This window comes from Narcine bancroftii, chromosome 2 (genome assembly GCF_036971445.1).
Source record: "Narcine bancroftii isolate sNarBan1 chromosome 2, sNarBan1.hap1, whole genome shotgun sequence".
Taxonomy (NCBI): domain Eukaryota; kingdom Metazoa; phylum Chordata; class Chondrichthyes; order Torpediniformes; family Narcinidae; genus Narcine; species Narcine bancroftii.
The window spans coordinates 44,788,326-44,809,325 of record NC_091470.1 but is presented as its reverse complement, the minus strand read 5'-3'; the positions used below and the strand labels follow the sequence as shown (position 1 = coordinate 44,809,325).

Genomic DNA, 21,000 nt, shown 5'->3' with positions numbered 1-21,000 from the left:
ACTTCTCAAACACTGACTGGCACATCCTGAGGGATATTAAGAGGGATAAATGGGGAAGAATTTGTCAAGTGTATCTAAGAAGATACCTGACACAATATGTGGACCAGCAAACTAGAGAAGAGGCCATCATGAATCCTTCGCTGGTTAATGAACCTGGTCAAGTGACAGACCACTCCAATGAAGTGAAAGTGACCACAATTCCCTGGCCTTTAGCAATTTCAATGGGATTAGGCAGAAACTAGGTAAGAGTAAATTGAGAACAAATTTTCTCAGGAAAAAGCATAGAAGAAATGTGGAGGATGATTTGGGACCAATTGTGCGGGGTTCTGGATGCGTTTGTCCCACAGAGACAGGGAAAAAATTGTAGCATAAGGGAACCATGGTTGACAAAACAGTTAAAAAGAAGGAAGAAGCATATTTAAGGTTTAGGAAGCAAAAGACAGGAAGGGCTCATGAGAATTATATGGTAGCCAGGAAGGAACTGAAGGACTTAGGAGAATGAAAAGGGGGCACGAGAAGCTTTAGCTTTCAGGTTTTTTGTCAGAGTACATACAAGGCAGAATTACCACTTATTGCAAAAAAATGTTCTCAATGTATACAAATAAAGTTAAAGTTATACGTAAACAAATAAAGAAATGTAAACAAACTGTGCAATACAGAAAGAAAAAAAAGAGTGCCTGATTGAGTTTGTTGTTGGGGAGTCTTTTAGTGGAGGGATAGCAGCTGTTCCTGAACTTGGTGGTGTATATCTTATGGCACCTATATATATTTCCTGATGGTAGCAGCAAGAGCATGTGCTGGGTGATGTGGATCCTTGATGATTGCTACTTTTCTCCGATGTTAGTGCTCTCTGTAGATATTCTTGATGGTGAAGTTTTGCCTGTGATGTCCTGGGCTGTACCCACCACCTTTTGCAGGGATTTATGCTCAGGGGTCTTGGTGTCCCCATACCAGACTGTGATGTACCCAGTCAACACACTTTCCACCGCACATCTGTAGAAATTTGCCAGTGTTTCCGATGTCATACCAAACCTCTGAAAATTCCTGAAGATGTAGAGATGCTGATGTGCTTTCTTTAAAAGGTCAATAATATGTTTGGTCCAGGAAAGATCCTCCAAAGACAGTGATTTCCAAGAACTTCAAATTGCTCGCTCTCCCCACCTGATTTCCCCCAATGATCATTGGATCATACACCTCTGGTTTTCCCTTCCTGAAGTCAACAACCAGCTCCTTGGTTTTGGTAACAGTGAGACGAGCTTATTGTTGGGGTACCATCAGCCAAATTTTCATTCTCCCTCCTGTCTGCTGACTCATTGCCCCTTTTTATATAACTCACTACCATGGTATCTTCAGTGAATTTGTAGATGGTGTTGTTGTACCAAACCACACAGTCATAAATCCTCTCTCTCTGCATTTTTAGCAGTATCACCCCAACTATAGATTCAGCCCACTGTCCTATTGCTTCTCATTATCAATTATTTATCCATTAATAACCTCAATTCCTTTTTCCTGACTGAAGAATCCAGTAGCATCTGCCTCTGTGATTGTGACCAATATTAATCCATCAACGCCAAAGCAACAAATACATTCATTTTGTTTTGCTGCAATAGTGTTTGAACAAACTGATTGTTTTGGAAGATGAATTGCTTAATGAATAAGAAATTGGGACCAACTTTAAACCAAAGACACATTAGCAGTGAAAGTGTTCATGAGAGTGAAGGGATGTGCATAGAGGAGTACATCAGGAATCAATTCTAGAGTTAGTGTTCAAAATATACTTAAATAATTTGCATGTGGGTGCACAGACAGAATTTCCACTCCAAACTTGGATGTGTATAAACTGTTGGTCGTAACAGGGTCAATATTAAAATCTGTTCTTATAGTGTGATAATTAAAACAGTACGCTATTCTGCTTTGAAAATTAAGTTCTCCAGCCGGCATGAAGAAACATTAACATTTCAGGTGAACAGCTCACCTGGGTCTCCGTGGTAGAACCCTTGAGCGAATAAATTATGGACCACGCGCTTGACTTGAAATGTAGGCAGAATTAAACTTCTCCAACTCCCGCAGTGCTTCACTCTGACAGCAATGTCCCTGCCGTGAACGACCAAGCAACACAGGTGATGCGTCCCCGCCGTGAACGGCCAAGCAACACAGGTGATGCGTCCCCGCCGTGAACGGCCAAGCAACACAGGCGATGCGTCCCCGCCGTGAACGGCCAAGCAACACAGGCGATGCGTCCCCGCCGTGAACGGCCAAGCAACACAGGTGATGCGTCCCCGCCGTGAACGGCCAAGCAACACAGGTGATGCGTCCCCGCCGTGAACGGCCAAGCAACACAGGTGATGCGTCCCCGCCGTGAACGGCCAAGCAACACAGGTGATGCGTCCCCGCCGTGAACGGCCAAGCAACACAGGTGATGCGTCCCCGCCGTGAACGGCCAAGCAACACAGGTGATGCGTCCCCGCCGTGAACGGCCAACACAGGTGATGCGTCCCCGCCGTGAACGGCCAAGCAACACAGGTGATGCGTCCCCGCCGTGAACGGCCAAGCAACACAGGTGATGCGTCCCCGCCGTGAACGGCCAAGCAACACAGGTGATGCATCCCCGCCGTGAACGGCCAAGCAACACAGGTGATGCGTCCCTGCCGTGAACGGCCAAGCAACACAGGTGATGCGTCCCCGCCGTGAACGGCCAAGCAACACAGGTGATGCGTCCCCGCCGTGAACGGCCAACACAGGTGATGCGTCCCCGCCGTGAACGGCCAACATAGGTGATGCGTCCCCGCCGTGAACGGCCAAGCAACACAGGTGATGCGTCCCCGCCGTGAACGGCCAAGCAACACAGGTGAAGCGTCCCCGCCGTGAACGGCCAAGCAACACAGGTGATGCGTCCGCGCCGTGAACGGCCAAGCAACACAGGTGATGCGTCCCCGCCGTGAACGGACAAGCAACACAGGTGATGCGTCCCCGCCGTGAACGGCCAAGCAACACAGGTGATGCGTCCCCGCCGTGAACGGCCAAGCAACACAGGTGATGCGTCCCCGCCGTGAACGGCCAAGCAACACAGGTGATGCGTCCCCGCCGTGAACGGCCAAGCAACACAGGTGATGCGTCCCCGCCGTGAACGGCCAACACAGGTGATGCGTCCCCGCCGTGAACGGCCAAGCAACACAGGTGATGCGTCCCCGCCGTGAACGGCCAAGCAACACAGGTGATGCGTCGCTGCCGTGAACGACAGGTGATGCGCCGGTTCCGAACTTGCCAAGAGCCCTCAAACTCCGAACCATCCAGAAGCAAACCAATAAAAGAGGCAACTCAGTGCGGCTTCTCGATGCTTTAAATCTCTGAAACCCCGTTCAGTGGGAACAAAAAAAAACTCACCGACAGACCAACCCGCATTCGCACTCCACGTTTGGACGCGCGAAGATAACGTCTGGCGCTGCTTCAATCTTGGACGCATGGCTATGACGTCAGGCACATCCTCCACACTCTGCAACTCTTTGATTGACAGATCTTGCTGTGAATGGAACTAAATTTAACAGCCAATGAGAAAGCGGTCCCAGTGCACTATATAATCCAATGGGGGAACCAACGGAACGGTCGGATACCGATCAGAGTGGCGTGGAGACCCGGATAAAGGTGAGAACTCGGTTCAGTATTAAATGTGCGCCTTAATTCACGCAATGTGGTTTTTGCAAAATCAAAATTAGGTAGTAAATGTACGTTTTACTTTCTTTATTCAGAGTAGAAAGCCATTCTTCGATTAGCTGAGAAGTGTAACAAAATGCAAATTCAATGTACGTTTTCGCCTTTATAAAAGTAAAATATAAGGCAATAAGATGAGATCAAAATATTAACTAGAGTTCTATGTTATTCTATATCAAGATACCCAAAGGTTAATCTCGAAGCATCTATTTAGATGCATCGATTAACGCGAGAATTATTGAGATTGGTAAAGAATTCTATGCATTCTAATGCAGAATTGAAGGAATGCGTGTTCACAACGTGAAAATCCATCAGTAATTTATTTTTGTAATGTCTTATTTTAATGCTCGCTTAAACTCAGCCAGCAAGATATTTGTTCAGGAAGGATTATAGTGATAACTCGACTGATCTTGCGTTTCTAATACGTGGATTGCGGACGTTATCGCGCACATTTCATGTACTTGGATCGACCTTCATAAATTTTGTATGAAATCTAGCGCGATAGGGTCGCGAAGGACGAGGAATTTACGTAATCGTACCGCTATTTGAGAATCTAATGGTATTTGGGCGGAAGAACCACAGATCGGCTTTTCCCCAGAATGTTGGAGATGACTAGAGATTAACAGTCGTATAAAATCATTGAGATTTGTCACTTGATGGACTTGAGTGACCGCGACCCAGCCCTTGCAATAGAATGTAAATGTCTGAAATATGTAAGAAGCTCCTCCTTTAGACCACGGAGTCCAAGTATTTAGTATAATTGTGTAGTTTCAAAGTTCGCGCTCAATGGCATTTACTGATTTTTTTTTTAAATCTGCAAATGAAATGCATGCCACATTCATTCCCGTAAAACTGGAACCAACCCTTGCTATGAGAAACCATGTCTTTAATCCTATTAAATCGGAATTCATCAAGCCGTTTGCATTACAGCCAAGCGGTGACCATGCCATTCAGCAACAGCCACAACCTCTTGAAAATGAAGTATTCTCCAAAGGAAGAATTTCCAGACTTGAGCAAGCACAACAACCATATGGCCAAAGTTCTGACCCCGGAGATCTACAGCAAGTTGAGAGATAAGCAGACCTCCAGCGGGTTTACTCTGGACGATGCCATTCAAACCGGAGTCGACAATCCAGGTAAAATAGCACTTGGATGAGCCATCCGCTTTCTGCCACACAGGAATGTTGCTTTCCGACGTTACCAGAAATGAATCGGGTTACATTTTAAGCACATTTTGTCTCCAAACGATGATCCAATAATAGGGATTCATTCAACACCATGGAAAATATTATATTGGTGGTAATTATTAGAATCGGTATCCGAACTTTCCACTTTCCTCCATCTATTAGAATAGCCTATTCCTGCCAACCGTCTGTGCAGGGGATAAATCTCGCAATGGAGTTGTGACTCTTCGCACGTCGCCGTGAGACTTGCTAAAAGGAAATGTGTGGGCAATGAAGGAATTTCCCGCTTCTGACTGAACGCAATAACCACATGGTTAAAGTGCTTGCGAGGATCTGAAAGACGGACCAACTCCCAGTGGGGCAATTTTGGATGATGCATTTCAGCCTGGGTTGGTAATCCCGCTAAAATACTTGCATTTTCCGGAATAGTATCATTTTGACGCAATTACAATTACAATGCAGTTACAATGCGACACCGCGGATCGTCTTCTCGGTCTGTACAATCAACACCTCAACCTAAACCGAATGCTGTTGATAGAAGTGCCTTTTGTTTAAAAAAAAAACTCTTGCCAAAATAAAAATAATTAAGCTTTAAAACACTTGATCGTGTTGCAAAATTTGACCCCCTCTTCCCCCCCCCCCCAAATGTCTTGCAATGAATGTCCTGAATTATCCGTTTACAAAGGATTAAAACTTTTCATCTCTTTGCCTTTCATTTTAAAAGGGCTCAGTATTCCTTTCAGTAAGAAACTCCACCCGCAATTGATTTTTTTTCTCTCTTTCCCCCCCCCCCCAACTAGGTCATCCATTTATTATGACAGTAGGTTGTGTAGCTGGAGACGAAGAAACCTATGAGACTTTCAAAGACCTCTTTGATCCAGTTATTCGGGACCGTCATGGTGGCTACAAACCTACTGACAAGCACAGAACTGACCTTCAATCGGAAAAGCTCAAGGTTAGACAATTGAGTTCAGCTCTTGATTAAACCAGCGCACAGGTTGACTTGGATTTTTTCCAAGCCTTGGCAGGGCAGTTCCAGTTTGGACGTCGGAGTCCTGAGATTTGAGGGCTCAACTCCATTTTTGTTTCCACTATAATCACAGCGTCACAGACTTGCGTGTCTCACGGCCTTTTTGATACAACCCTTTAATGTTGTTCTGCCTTGTGAAGTTGGACAATTAAATAGTAACCTGCTAAATGCTAATTAAAATGTTTCCACTCACTAAAATATATATTTTGATATAAATCTTGTTTAGTAAATGGAATCCTATAAATCTCTAAATATTGTGTAAAAGTAAGAGTCTATAGTATTTCGTATTGTTATATCTGTAGATTTTGGAAGTCTTCAATAGTTTGCCTTGAAGCTGCAGCTTTGACTGTCATTAAATTGAATTTGTCTCATCCTGGCTTAAACATTTTTTAAGAATGGGTAGATGACCTCAAGGTGTCCTTGTGCTGGCATTCGTTTGACTCTGATTTGTCCTTTGCCTAGAGACTTTATTGGCACTTTTTGCCTAGTTGCAAGTATGAAAATGAAGTTTCCTCATGTGAGTTTGCATCTAATACCTACTGAAACTGCAAGCAACATTTAAACTCCTTTTGTCAGTTATTTATGTATCATTGTAAAGGTGCCTTAAAATGCAACACTTCCCAAATGCTTACATCATACTACACTAGCCTGAAGCACACTACTTTGGGGGAAAGCATTCAAGCCAAGTGAGATAGCAGAGTCTATGTCTCCAGAAAATATTCGAGAAAATTGGATGCAATTCAATGGTTAAGAACATTTGAATAGACCTTGGTCTTCACTCTGTCAATAAAGAACATGATTTGTCTTTTAGGGTGGTGATGACCTGGATCCCAACTATGTGCTGAGTAGCAGAGTCCGTACTGGCCGTAGCATTTGTGGTTTTTGCCTTCCCCCTCACTGCAGCCGAGGGGAGCGTCGAGCTATTGAGAAACTTTCAGAGGATGGTAATGTCAAAGAGCATGACTGGGAGTGGGGGGGGGGGGGAAATGCTTGATAATGTTGCTGAAAACGAGTTTCTTTTCTTTTCCTTAAAACAAAATCCAAGAACTTGATTTCACATGTAAAAATCTGGGAAAACTAGCACTAATATTTGGCACAGGCCCAAAAAGATGGTGATAGATCTTTACCCTTGCTACATAAAGGCACTGTTTGACCTGCTGAGTTTCCCCAGCATTTTTTTAACTAATATTTCAGAAGTGAGATATGCCACATAGCTCATTTGTATTATTTTGAATGTTAACTAATGTCCATTTGCTTCAATTTCCTGAAGTTTATTTGCATTTTATCTTGTCTGAAGATTATATTAAATTTCACTATCTAATGATTTTTTTTCATAATCAATTAACTCTTGTTAACAGAATCATCTCTGAATATGAGATGGCTCTTCACTGAAATGGGGAACTGAATTGGTTCGTTCCTTAAATGAAACCCACAAGTTTCTGACTAACTGGTGTTTCCTCATTGTATCTGTGGAAAGTGAAATTCCACATAGTTGAACCATTTATGGAAATGAACACTTGTACTGTTAGCTTGTGACCTCTTGCAGTGTTTAAAAGATTAGCTGTTGGCTTCAATTTTTTTTGTATCTGTTTAAGGTAGTTTCAATTTTGAGACTGAAAAGAATACATTGTAACAATATATAATCTTAATGTTTTTATGGAACTACTCTGGAGAAACTTAAATGTTTCCCTTAAATAGCCTTTGAAAACTGTCAGTCTGGATTCTTTCCAAATGCATATTTCGTCTTGTCGGAAAAAAATAAGCCAGTACATAAACTCTGAATTGGAAGTGCAACATGTTCAGTAATGTTCCAAGTGTAGGATAAACTGTTAGGAAATTATGGTTGCAGACCTCTGACAAACGTCTGCACTAGATATTTAAGATAATAAAATTGTATCGCAACATTTTATGACATCAGTTTCTTAATTTTTTAAAAACAAAATTTAGTATTTACTTTTAAATTAGCTATTTTTACACAAATTTTGCAAGTTTAAGAAAATTTTAATTTCCATTTCTGTCTTCCGCCTGAGATGATTCAGCTTTTAAAAAGTTTGGGCAAATCTATCCCACATCTTTTGCCAACTTCTGACTAAGTTGCTGAATGTTTTTTTTTGGGAAGGATGTATGTCAGATGGTAAATTTCCTCAGTTAATTTAAATCCCCAAAACACCAATGAACATGACCTTATTTGGTTGAAAATGAAGGGTAAGCTTCTGATTCTGGTGCATTCTAGCTTCAAGTATATTTGGAGGGACTGACAATTGCACTAATACCTACTTGCTGCGTACCCAATATAAATCAGGAATTCTGATAGGAATATAGGAAGTAGGAGTAGGCCAAACATGGCCCATCGAGCCTACACTAATTCCAAAGCTGATAAATGCTGTTGTTTCAAGCCCAAAAATGAATTTCTTGCTTTGAGTTGTCCCCATCATGGGGACCAAGAGAACCATAAACTGACAGGGCTGCTAACCAAACAATAAGAGTGGCCAATTTCTGAAATTTCCAACTTGGATCATGAATTAGTTGCATACTTATTTTAAAAACAACTTTTTGTCATGCCTGAAGAGCTCTTGCACGTGCCACCACCTCTTCTGATGGAGTTCCTGGATTTTTCATGATAAACTTAATTCAGAAAACATATTTGCGCCTCCCCTTGCAATTGTTCATGCCAGGGGTAATAAATTCTAGATGGGTGCATCTGTTCCAGCACTGGGATATGGCTGCCCTCATATTTCCAAGGACCTGGTTGTGTTTTTTTTTTAAAAGTAAGTATCTATGATTTAACTTGAGCGAACCTGCAAATTTAATATTGCTGAAACAGCCTTTCACACTGCATTCTACAAAAGTGCAAACTGCTCTTCTGGTGATTTTTTTTTAAAAAAAATAAATCATTCTTCAAGGATTAGGTTGTTCCATCAATGTCTCTTAAACAGATCATTTTTATTTTGCTTTTTATGGTTACTTGGTTCCACATTTCCTATATCTGCTCAGTGATTGAGATGCTGAGAGAAACACATGGAAAATCACTTCACAAGTGCAAGACTTTTTTATTTTTGTTTAATCTGAAAAAAGTTGAGATATTTTAACTTGTCAAAATCATAAAACTAGACCACAAATCAAAAGATTATTTTAGTCATAACATGGTTTTAACTTTGTAACCATTTTTCTCTAGGCTTGAAAAGTCTAGATGGTGAATTTACTGGAAAATACTATGCCCTGAAGAACATGACTGATGAGGAGCAGCAGAATCTAATTGATGATCACTTTCTATTTGACAAGCCTGTGTCTCCATTACTGCTGGCTTCTGGGATGGCACGTGACTGGCCAGATGGAAGAGGCATTTGGTCAGTTCTTGGGGTGGGAATAAGAAATGGAGTGGATTTAATTACAATTATTTTGACTTGCAATTCTGATTACTGTCTTAGCACAGTGATTTCAACCTTCTTCCCTACTTGCATATATATTAAGCAGTTCCTCACTAACCACAGGGCACCAATGGCATCATAATAATATGGTCAGTAAGGGATTGCTTAAATCGGACTTGTCAGCCACAAACGAGCCTGCAGCTGACATGGACATTTACCCCCTCCATAAATCTTTGCGAAGCCAAGCCAAAGAAAGAAGGTGTTATGAACGGGGGGGGGGGGGGGTGGAAGTGTTGAGATCTACTGTTCTAGCATTTTGAAGTTCTGGATCTAAAAAGGAGAAATTGTTAACTTCAGCTATTTTGAAGGGAAATTACCAGTAGTTTTGACTCCTTTGCAGAGTCAACACATCCCTAAAAGACTCCTATTTTTACTGAATCTGATTTTTGCATTCTTGGAATGTTTCTAATATTGGTGGTCTTGGAAGAAAAGAATAGTTTGGATTTCACAAACTACTAATGTTTAACTTCATTTAGCCATTGTGCAATTGGTTTATTGCCACTTTCTTCCATGGGTTAGCTCTGTTTCCTAATAACTTGCAAATGTGGATAACTCCTTAATATATATGTATTAAAAAATGTTGGCAAGTAGTGTGCCCTAATCATTTGCAAATGTGGATAGCTCTTTTTGTATATAAAAAAAAAAAAAAAAAAAAATGTTGGCAAGTAGTGTGCCCTAATCATTTGCAAACGTGGATAGCTCCTTTTAAAAATGTTGGCAAGTAGTGTGCCTAAATAATCAATGTCTTACCAATTGATTAGGTAGATTTTTAAATCCTTTCATAATGAGCTTCATGATCTTCTTTCCTTCCCTCTTCAATAACAGCTATGTTGTCAATTTGGGGGCTTTCTTTTGGGCAAGACCATCTGATAGGCCATCTAATGATCACTGTGGTGAACGTAATTTTATTTTGTCTAAAGATTCTTGTCAAAAGCCTTTGCTTTTCATGGCAAAGCAAAACTTTTGCCTTGTACAGAAAAATGACATTCCAAATTGTACTGTTTTCCTAGGCACAATGACAATAAGACTTTTCTAGTTTGGGTAAATGAAGAAGATCATCTTCGCGTTATCTCCATGCAGAAAGGTGGACGGATGAAGGAAGTCTTCACCCGTTTCTGTACTGGGCTATCAAAGGTATGAACGAGGGTTCCTAAAGTTTATAGGCCCTATGGCTACTCTGTATTTTTCTTTAAACAATTTATTTTAAATTGTAGATTGAAAACGCCTTCAAAAGCAATGGCCATGCATTTATGTGGAACGAGCACCTTGGTTACATCCTGACATGCCCATCTAACTTGGGGACTGGCCTCCGTGCTGGTGTTCACGTAAAACTGCCCAATCTCAGCAAACATGAACAATTTGGTGAGGTTCTGAAACGACTGCGACTGCAGAAGCGTGGCACAGGTAAGTAGAATCTTGCCTGACACTGAATTTGTTCCTGGTCCAGTGCATTGATTTTTAGAAAACTGAAGGCTGGATTACAACCCAACACTAATTTTTAGAAGCTGCATCAATGGATTTGTGAGGAATTTTGAATAAATGCAGAATTATACATGGAGTCGTATAAAATTATCCAAAGTTGGGTGCACAATACATTGATTTAATCACATTCTTACCTTATTGAACACTGACCAGGCACACAATTAAGATATCAAGAACCTTAAATGATCAAGAGTATTTTTTAATAAAGTGTTGCATGATATTTGGTGGGGTAGGGGGGAATTGGGATTTTTGTGCATCTCCAAGATATGTATGAATAATAGTGGATTAAAACCTCTGGGTGGTGAGTTTAAAGGGCTGGGAAGCACCCATGCTGTGTTGCTCTCCAGACACTATCTTTGTTCTTTAATATTTCAAGTTGGTGTCTTTGGCTAAATTTGGATTCTCTTGAATAAATCTAAATGTGCTGTGTTTAGGTTATCATTTGAATTTTGGCATTCATCCCACCATAACTCAGACCTGTGCTATTTTTATTCCAGAGCTTAAAGCTAGAAACGCATCATTGCTACATTAAGACATTTTGAAGCACAAAGTTCATAATTTCTTCTGTCCTTGTGTATTGGCACAAGATGACTTGAATTCTTCAAAAGAGTAAAATTGCCCATTTTTAATTGAGAAATGCTGAACATTTTTAAATTTCGAAATGTTGCAGGCATTCATAACCTTATAAGGAACATGAAATATTTTTGAAACACTTGCATGATGAATCTTTTAAACATGCAACTTTGATTGGAATCAAATTTGAGTGGTTTCAGTATTTCAGCCAGCTAGTTGGGTGTAGCTTTTCATATTAAAGCCAAGATATGTACTTGTGTCATTTGGCTGTTCCTTTCTTGCTAGGTGGAGTTGACACAGCTGCTGTTGGTGGGGTATTTGATATTTCCAATGCTGACCGCCTGGGTTTCTCTGAAGTTGAATTGGTTCAAATGGTGGTCGATGGTGTAAAGCTGCTAATCGAAATGGAGAAAAACCTTGAAAAAGGCCAAGCCATTGATGGTCTTGTTCCAGCTCAGAAGTAAAGTCACTTTATTGCATCACTTCTAACCTATTCACTGGATATATTGTATAATATTTAAAAACAAACTAAAAGATGCCAGACTGGATTGGGGTGGGAAAGTCTCATCTTTAGCATAAATGTAGTAGATATCTTGAAGTTATAATCATTGCATTTGTTCCTGCTGATGATGGATTAAAAATGAATAAATATACTTTGGTCTGTACAAATGCGTGCACAGTGATTTTCTTAGACCCGTGGTTGGCCTATCCTCGGTGGTTAACCTGCTGTTGGTGCTTCCATTTACTTTGGCCTTGGCATCTCATTCTAAATTGCTTCCTGCCTATTAACAAGTCGATGTGCTTCATCAAAATTGACCTTTGAACTGTCTTGACAAGAGCAGCATGTAATAATAGCAATATTGACAATAATAAATGGACATGTACTCTAATCATGTGATTACTAATGATTCACAAGATGTCTCTTAGCGCATTGATCAATGTGACTATTCCTTTTCCTCTTGTATTGCACTTGCTTCCCCGCTAACTACTTCATCTTGTCTACTCATTATAGGATCTTCCAGTCTTTCTCGATTACATTTAGTTTGGAGGTGCAGCATTTTGTTCTCCACAATTACCACCTTGTACCACTTCAAAACCTTTGTGCTCTGTCCTAATATGCAGTCCTTTATTGGAGTTCTGGTTGGCTAGATTTCCATTCTCCTACCAAATGCTAACTTTGCAGGACCACATGGCTTTCAGTTTAAAAGCTATTTTCTGTCATTGTGAATCAACTGATCGTTTGACAAATATTTGATCAATACTTAAAGACTAGAAGTGCAGTGGAATTTGAAAATGGATTAACGTGCTAAAAATACTCCCCAAAATGCAACTGGCATCTATCTGCACATACTGAAAATTTTAAGATGTATGTATATAATGAAAAAAATATAAAATTTACAGATTGTTGTATTTGGCAAACTAAACAGGGATACAGGGCATGCAAATGCCAAAATGTGTGTACTTGCCTTATTAGTCAGCATCGTGGGGACTGTAGGCAGGGTATGGCCATTAGATTCCTATGCATATGTGTGAATCTTCAGTTGGCATATGCACAGTGAGTTAAGTGCCCTAAACTCTTTCAGGCACCAACTGAACTCCAATATGTGAACCTACTGTATATGTGTCAACTGAAGGTTCACACATGTACAAAGAAATCAAGATGGCTTTGCCCAACCTACAGACCTGGGACAATGACCAATGAGCATGGACCAGAATGTCAGGGGAAAATCACCAAGGTTGATTGTTAAATTCAGGAAGCTTTAAGTTATTGTCAAATCTGATTTGGGAGGAGGAGAAGAACAGATAGAGATCTCTATAGAGATCTAGTGTGTGTATGCTCTGACTTCAGTACTCCATGTGCATAAGGCAAAATTCTGATTTGCAACCATTTCAAGATACAACTGATCCTTCTGTCCCAGTTATGGTCATAAGTATATTCAAATTAACTTCCTGTGCTTTGCATTTAAAGGTTAAAGTATTACACTTTGAAATGTCAGGTTAATTTGAACCACTTCATTACATGTTAGCCCCTAGTCAGTAATATTAAGCTTAGTGGATTGAAGTTTAGTTGGGATCATAGTTCTTTTTTTCCTCCCCAAATACAGAATATTCTAAACATACACACTATTGTTCTAGACAACTGGGTTCAAAGAGAGTATTTCATTGTCTCTACCCTTCTATATAAATAATCCATCAGGTTTCTTTTATAAGAAAAAAATGAAGTGAACAAATTTTCTTGGGAACTATTGGAATATTTCTCTTGGTGTCTATAGTAACTTGTCAATTTGCTTGCTTTATAAGTGTAGTACAATTTTTATAATCGGACAACTGTTCTGCAAAAAAAAACCTCTTTAAACATGGATCCAGGGAACTTTGTAATATTGTCACCTAACTATGACCAGAGAAATGTATGATCTAGCTGGAGAGATTTTAAGATATCACTACTGTTAGTTTCTGAAATCAATAGCAGTGTGTGAGTTGCATCCAAATCCTCTTGTGAGCTTACAACTGCATTTCATTTCATGATTATCTGCCATTGATTATAAAAGGGCTTTAGCTGGCCAGTTGTTTTAATTTGTCCTGATATTTAATTTTTTTTCAGTATATTGGGTAAGGCCTAACAAGAGTATATAGAAGAATTTGTGAATATAAAAACTAAGCTACTGGAATTTTAACTACTTTTCAGTTCCGAGAGGATCACCATAAAATGAGAAAGTTAAGGTGGACTTTATAATGGCTTTTTTTTTAAAAAAAAAAACAACCTACTTCTGATCACATTATTCCACTGAGCACCTAGAGACCTTTCAGATACTGTGGTGCACTGTTAGGCAGAATCACAAAGATACATCCACAAAGACTTCCACAGAGCCAGGAGGCCAGCGCAGGCTTATATCCGACCGGGGGGGTGTACCACCACAGATACTACACATAATTAACTGTCCTAAATTTCCAAGTTTGTCTTGTAGGAAAAGTGGAAATGTCAACTATGTGTGTGCAGATGCTAAATGTACTCTGCAATTAACCAGTTGGAATAAACAATATTCAACATATTGGATTTTTATTAATCTGGAAGCTTTGATCTTGACTTTCTGTCTGTTGCACTCATTCATTGACCAAGAGTTCTGACATCATCAGTATTGGTAAATTGCTAGAATACAAAGCATAGATGAGCAAATATAGGAATTTTGTGTTTTAAGCATTTGTCTCATTTGAGAGGCATGGTGGGAATAGGGAAGGAGAATAGAATTAGCCCCAGCTGTGACCATATTAGTTGTCAGAGAAGGCCCAGAGGATCACATGGTCTACTCCCTGCTTCTATTTCTCTTAAATGACTGAGAGTGGAGGCCAGCAACTTAAAGCAGTGATGTATTGTTTGAGAACCATAACCCTTGAAAAAGTTTTTAATATGTACCATTCCAAGTATTTCAACTTCTATGCTCTGAAGAGAATCTGAGAGATATTCAACTCTTCATTTCGCCATGTTGAGAATTGAATTGTGGATAATAGTATGACTATATTCAGAATAAATTTGGAGGCTTTTTTCAATATAACATCCATTTGGAATGCATTCACTAATTTATTTAAATTGTATTTATGTTAAAGCAGTAAACTTAATAGATTATCCAGGGTTCCATATTCTTTAACGTGTACTACCAAAAGGTTACTCCCACGCATTCAGTCAATCTATGGATTATCACAAAATGTTATCTATTTTCACATACAACTGAAATGAATACATTTAAAAAGTAATTTGATATATAGGGCCTCACAATACACTGAATTTTAATTAAAAAATTTTGAGGAGCTGCAGGCGATCACACACAGGAGTTATGTTGATTATAAGCCATCTTGTTCAAACTTCAGCAGTTAGGTTTGTTTGCAAATCTGGAAGAATTAGGTTTGTTTTAAAGTTTCATTAAAGCTTGTAAATGATGTGACTGGAACAAACATTTCCATAGAGTTCTAGAGCTAATGAATCACAGGTGTGGTAGAAAATATTTGAATGGAAGACCGAGGTGCATTGAGCTTTACTTCCAAGTTCCTCTGTTGAATTACAAGATGAGCAGCTGACTTTTTGTGACAACCAATCTCTTTACTCATTTTGCAAAAAAAAATCTGGGAGGTTAAATGCAGTGGAAACATAGTTTCAAGATCCCCGATTCCTTCCAAGGATGCTGCACCAACCTTCTATCAAGTCCCAACTTGTTCTTACAGTGTAGCCCAAGAAATCTACCTTTTTAAAAAAACTTTATTTATTCATTCAAAAAACAAATATATGACATATACAGCAATTAAACATGAACATGAACTTTTTTTTAATATATATATATATTTTAAATATATATATATATATTTATATATTTATATATATATTTTATATATATATATATATATATATATTAAAAATCACCCCCCCCTCAGCCAACTCTCCTAAGGAGAGCCATAAAAAATATTTAAAAAAAGTTAAATATACATATTAAAATCTAATCAATATAAATTGAAATGTAAATATTCCAAGTATAACAGCCACTTATGTTTCATATGATAATTATAATTTTTTATTAATATGTATTTTTTCCATTATTAAACAATATTTCATCTCATTATACCATCTATTAATATCAATCATATTTGTATCTTTCCACGTACTAGCAATACATTTTTTCACTACAGATAAAGCTAAATATACAAAAGCAAGCTGGAATTTATCTAATCCCAAACCTTTCAGAGGTTGCAAACTACCCAATAAAAATACTGTTGGATCTAAAACTATTTTAATCTTATACAGATATTTTAAAAACGATTGAATTTTCTTCCGAAAATATTGCATATGTATACATGACCAAACAGCATGAAAAAAAGTTCCAACCGTATCACCACATCTAAATCACAAATCTGATTCATTAAAACCATATTTTTAAAAATTTTCAGGTGTCAAATATAATTGATGTAAAAAGTTGTAATTAATCATTGCATAACATGCATTTATCAATCTAGTTACACTATCATAACAGATATCTAACCAATCCTCTTCAGAAAAAGTAAAACCAATATCCACTTCCCATTTAATTTTAGATCTATCCCAACCCTTTTTATCCAATCCATCTTGTAATATTTGATACATAAATGAAATATAACCCTTCTCTGGTACCTTCATAAGAAAAAATTTAGTCATTTTAGGTAAAATCATCTCTCTACCAAACATACATTTTACCAAAGATCGAATTTGATAATAAATAACGAATTCTTATCAATACCAAAATCTTCCCTCATCTGATTAAAAGATAAAAACTTACCCTCTTTAAAACAATCTCCCAAATTTTTCACACCTTTAAATCTCCAATACAATAAACTTTGATTATGTATTGAAAAAGAAATAAGTTGATTATTAAACAACAGAGTCAAAGCCAATAATTTACCCCTAGAACCTATCATTTTATTTTTCTTTATCCATAACTTCATTAAATGTTTTAGTATAGGCACATTATATTGTAACAAATTCATATTCTACCTAAACAAAAATTGATGTATTTCAAATTCAGAAATACTTGCCATCTCAATTTTAGCCCAACTAGGAGGCCGTACAAAATCCATCAATGAACTAATAAATTTAAGTTGGGCTGCCTCATAATAATTTTGAAAATGTGGTAAACGTAGTCCCCCTAACTCATATTTCCAAGTTAATTTATTCAAAGCTACTCTTGAAAATTTACCCCTCCATAAAACTCCCTAACCATTTTATTCAAATCTCGAAAAAAAATTTTATCAAGTAAATACGGAATAGATTGAAACAAATATTGTATATGCGGAAAGATATTCATCTTAATTGTATTTATCTTTCCCATTAAATTAATAGGTAAATCTTTCCATTTAATCAAATCAGTTTTAATTTTTTTCATTAACGGAGCATAATTTAATAGAAATCTACCTATAAGCATGTAACAGGTGGTATTTTCAGTTTTTCACTTTTCCCACAGACAACCTGAACCTAGAGACGATCCAGAACCTTCCAGAAACCAAGCAAAGATATGTAATATTGTCTAAGAGTAAGTTCAAAGATTTTATTTCCTTATTATAAAATGTTTGCTGGTTGTAACATATCTGTGCACCCACATATTCCTTAGTTTGAACCAAACCATACAGAATGCATAAAAACACAAACCAATCAGAATGGCTGGAATTTTGGCAAAAAGTTTATTTAACTCTAGCCACTCAGTAGGGGTGGGCATATCCATACTTGGATAACTAAGGAAATAAAGGAAAGCATCAAACTAAAAAAAAACCCCTGTGAGTGCAAAGTAGCCAAGAGCAGTGGGAAACTAGAGAATTGGGAAAAGTTTAAAAAGCATCAAAGAACCACAAAGAAAAGGTAAGTAGATTCTAGGAAAAAAAAACACAAAAAATAAAAATGGACAGTAAGTTTTTAGTCATATAAAGCGGAAAAGAACGGCTAAAATGAATATAGGTTCCTTGTCGGATGAAAAATTGGAATAAGTATTGGATAATGAGGAAATGGGAGAAGCTTTAAATAACTATTTTGTGTCCGTCTTTGTGATGAAGGACATGTCTACCTTGCCAAAGACAAGTTATGCATGTGATGCAAAGTGAGGACCTGAATACAATAGTGATCATGAAAGAAGAGGTGCTGAGCAAACCTGTGGGCCTAAAGATAGATAAGACCCCTGGTCCTGACAGAATGCAGGGTACTGAAAGAAATGCCAGATATTATAGTTGATTCTTTGGTGATAATTCACCACAATTCTCTGGACTCTGGGCAGGTTCTGTCAGATTGGAAGATGGTGAATGTCATTGTCACACTATGGGCCAGTTAGTTTAATATCTGTACTTGGGAAAATTGCTTGAAGCTATCATTAAAAAAGAAATAGGGAGGCATTGGGAACTAATTGGAACCATCAGGCACATGCATCATGGATTCAACAGAGGCAGGTCTTGTTTGACAAAATCTGATATTCTTTGAGGCTATTGAGTGCAGAAGATAGAGGGGAATTGATCAACATTATTTACTTGGATTTCCAGAAGGTGTTCGATAAGGTGCCACATAAAAGGCTTATCCATAAGATAAGGATGCATGGAGTTGGGGGTGATGTACTAAGATGGCTAGAGGATTGGTTAACTAATAGAAAGCAAAGAGTTGGGATGCATGGGTTTTTTTCTAGTTGGCCATCAGTGGTGAGCAGTGTGCTGCAGGTGTCTGTTCTGGGCCAGACATTAATGTATTAATGATCTGGAAGAGGGAACTGTGTGGTGCATCTAAGTTTACTGATGACACTAAACTGAGTGGAAAAGCAAATTGTGCAGAGGATGTGGAGAGTCTGCCAAGAGATGTAGATGGGTTAAGTGAGTGGACAAGGATCTGACAAATGAAGAACAATGTTGGTAAATGTGAGGTTTCTCACTTGGTAGGAAAAGTAGATGATCAGATTATTAGCTAAATGACCAGTGATTACAGCATGCTGCCATGCATGACTTCGGAGTGTTTGTACAGGAATCGCAAAGGGTTAGTTTAAAGGCCAACATTTCATTTGTCTGCTGCACCTGCTAGAGGGATTGAGTTTAGGAACAAGGAAGTTATGCTTAAACTGTACAAGATACAGGTGAGGCCACATTTGGAGTACTGCATGCAGTTCTGGTCTCCTTACTTGAGGGATATATTGGCCTTGCAGATAGTACAGAGGGGGTTCACTAGATTGATTCCAGAGATGAGGGGTTAGCCTATGAGGAGAGAGTGAATTATCTGGGACTGTATTTGCTAGAATTCAGAGGGGATCTTATAATAACCAAATTATAAAAGAAAGATGATAGAGGTAGATGAGTTTTTCTACTGGAAGGTGAGATGAAAACTCGGGGGCATTGCCTCAAGATTCAGGGTAGAATATTTACGATGGAGATGAGGAGGAACTACTTTTCCCAGAGGCCAGTGAATCTATGGAATTCTCTGCCCATGGAAGCAATGGAGGCTACCTCAGTAAACATTCTTAAGACAAGATTGAATATATTGTTGCATAGTGGGGGAATTAGGGATATGGGGTCAGGCAGATAGGTGGAGATGAGCCTATCATCAGATCACCCATTATCTTATTGATTGGAAGAGCAGGCTTGATGGGCCAGATGGTCTATTCCTGCTCTTATTTCTTATGTTCTTGCATACATTTTTATTGTGTACATTTGGCCTACATCATTCTCTCCTTTTTGAAAATGACAAATTATTCATATGTACATATTTACAGATTTAATAAATTCACAGGTTTCTGAATCTTTTTGATCTCAAAGGAATTTTTGTTGACTCCATTCTATTCACCTCTTGACTTGAGAAAGATGTCACTTCTTGTCTCAAGTCAATAGACAGCTGTGTCATTTTTCCAGTGGATGAACTTCTGGAATACACTCTTATCTCATAATTCAGATCTTCTCAAGTGTACACCTTTATTTCTGATTTGTATGAAATATCTCCATATGAAAGAAAATAATCTTTTCTGATTGTGAGATTTCCTAAGTGACGTTAGCGCTCAAACACTATCATTGTTTAAAAAGTCTCTTTCCATGGCTGGAGTTATCTTTTGGTTTCTTTATCAGTGTCTCTTGCTCCCCCACCCATCAAGATTTAAAGCTCAATTGTGCTCTGAATCTTCTGTGCATCATATAAACCATATAACAATTACAGTACGGAAACAGGCCATCTTGGCCCTTATAGTCCGCACCGATCATCAGCAGGAACATTTGTATTCTATAGTTCAGCAAAATATTTTCTTAATTGCTCATTATTAAACTAGCTTCCCTCTTGCATAACTTTTTTTTACTGGTAATTCTCACTGACACCTTTCTGCATAATTTGATGCTGGATGATACAGTGAAATAAATGTGTAGTTTATCAAGACAAGTTCTTCTGAAAAACTATAGGAAAATGGAGCTCAATTCTTTCCTGTGCCACAGAGTCCAGCATCAACCAACATTGGATCACCTCGATCCATTTCAAGTAACTGAGCACTAAGAAATAATTAATTTTCCGTCCCCACAATAAGTAATCTGTTCACTTTGGAAAAGACTCAGCCGTTTTGTAGAGATGTCCTTGCTGGTTAGTATACTAATCCATGAATGCTTCAAGTTCTTTATCCAAAGTAAAATCAATTAAATATGATTAATTCCTTTATGTTCACAGTTCTAAATTTTCAGCGCAAACCTTCCAAAATTTCTCATTTAAATTGATCTTCTCATTTGCCATGGGATTTGTGTCCCTATTTAACACAACCTTGTTCTTTCACATTTCATATGATGAATAGAATAGAATGGAGTCAACCAAAATTCCTTTGAGATCAAAAAGATTCAGAAACCTGTGAATTTATTAAATCTGTAAATATGTACATATGAATAATTTGTCATTTTCAAGAAGGAGAGAATGACGTAGGCCAAATGTACACAATAAAAATGTATGCAAGAACATAAGAAATAGGAGCAGGAATAGACCATCTGGCCCATCAAGCCTGCTCTTCCAATCGATAAGATCATGGGTGATCTTGTAACTTCATCTGGACATGCTTACAAAACCTTTGCACACTCTTTTGGGAATGATATTGTG

General features: G+C 38.3%; 2 protein-coding genes across 2 annotated transcripts in view; one reads left to right on the top strand and one right to left on the bottom strand.

The window, feature by feature from the left end:
• The window catches only part of trmt61a (tRNA methyltransferase 61A), a 50,771-nt gene extending 47,313 nt beyond the window's left edge, over positions 1-3,458 (bottom strand). The window contains exon 1 of the mRNA XM_069916500.1: positions 3,385-3,458. The gene's annotated coding sequence lies outside the window, so the exon portion shown is untranslated. The remainder of the gene's footprint in view (positions 1-3,384) is intronic.
• A 112-nt stretch (positions 3,459-3,570) lies between these two features.
• Positions 3,571-12,074, top strand: ckba (creatine kinase, brain a). The gene is made up of 8 exons (XM_069916499.1): positions 3,571-3,642; positions 4,639-4,844; positions 5,693-5,847; positions 6,734-6,866; positions 9,098-9,269; positions 10,361-10,484; positions 10,565-10,754; positions 11,691-12,074. The coding sequence occupies exons 2-8, from the start codon at positions 4,652-4,654 to the stop codon at positions 11,867-11,869; spliced, it is 1,146 nt and encodes a 381-aa protein (XP_069772600.1). The 5' UTR covers positions 3,571-3,642; positions 4,639-4,651; the 3' UTR covers positions 11,870-12,074.
• The last annotated feature ends 8,926 nt before the right edge of the window (positions 12,075-21,000 follow it).

Excerpts from the sequence above, each read along its gene's own strand:
- ckba (XM_069916499.1), top strand. The coding sequence starts at position 4,652 with ATGCCATTCAGCAACAGCCACAACCTCTTGAAAATGAAGTATTCTCCA. Across the intron at positions 9,270-10,360 it reads CCAGATGGAAGAGGCATTTG|GCACAATGACAATAAGACTT; the intron begins GTCAGTTCTTGG and ends CTGTTTTCCTAG. Across the intron at positions 10,755-11,690 it reads ACTGCAGAAGCGTGGCACAG|GTGGAGTTGACACAGCTGCT; the intron begins GTAAGTAGAATC and ends CTTTCTTGCTAG.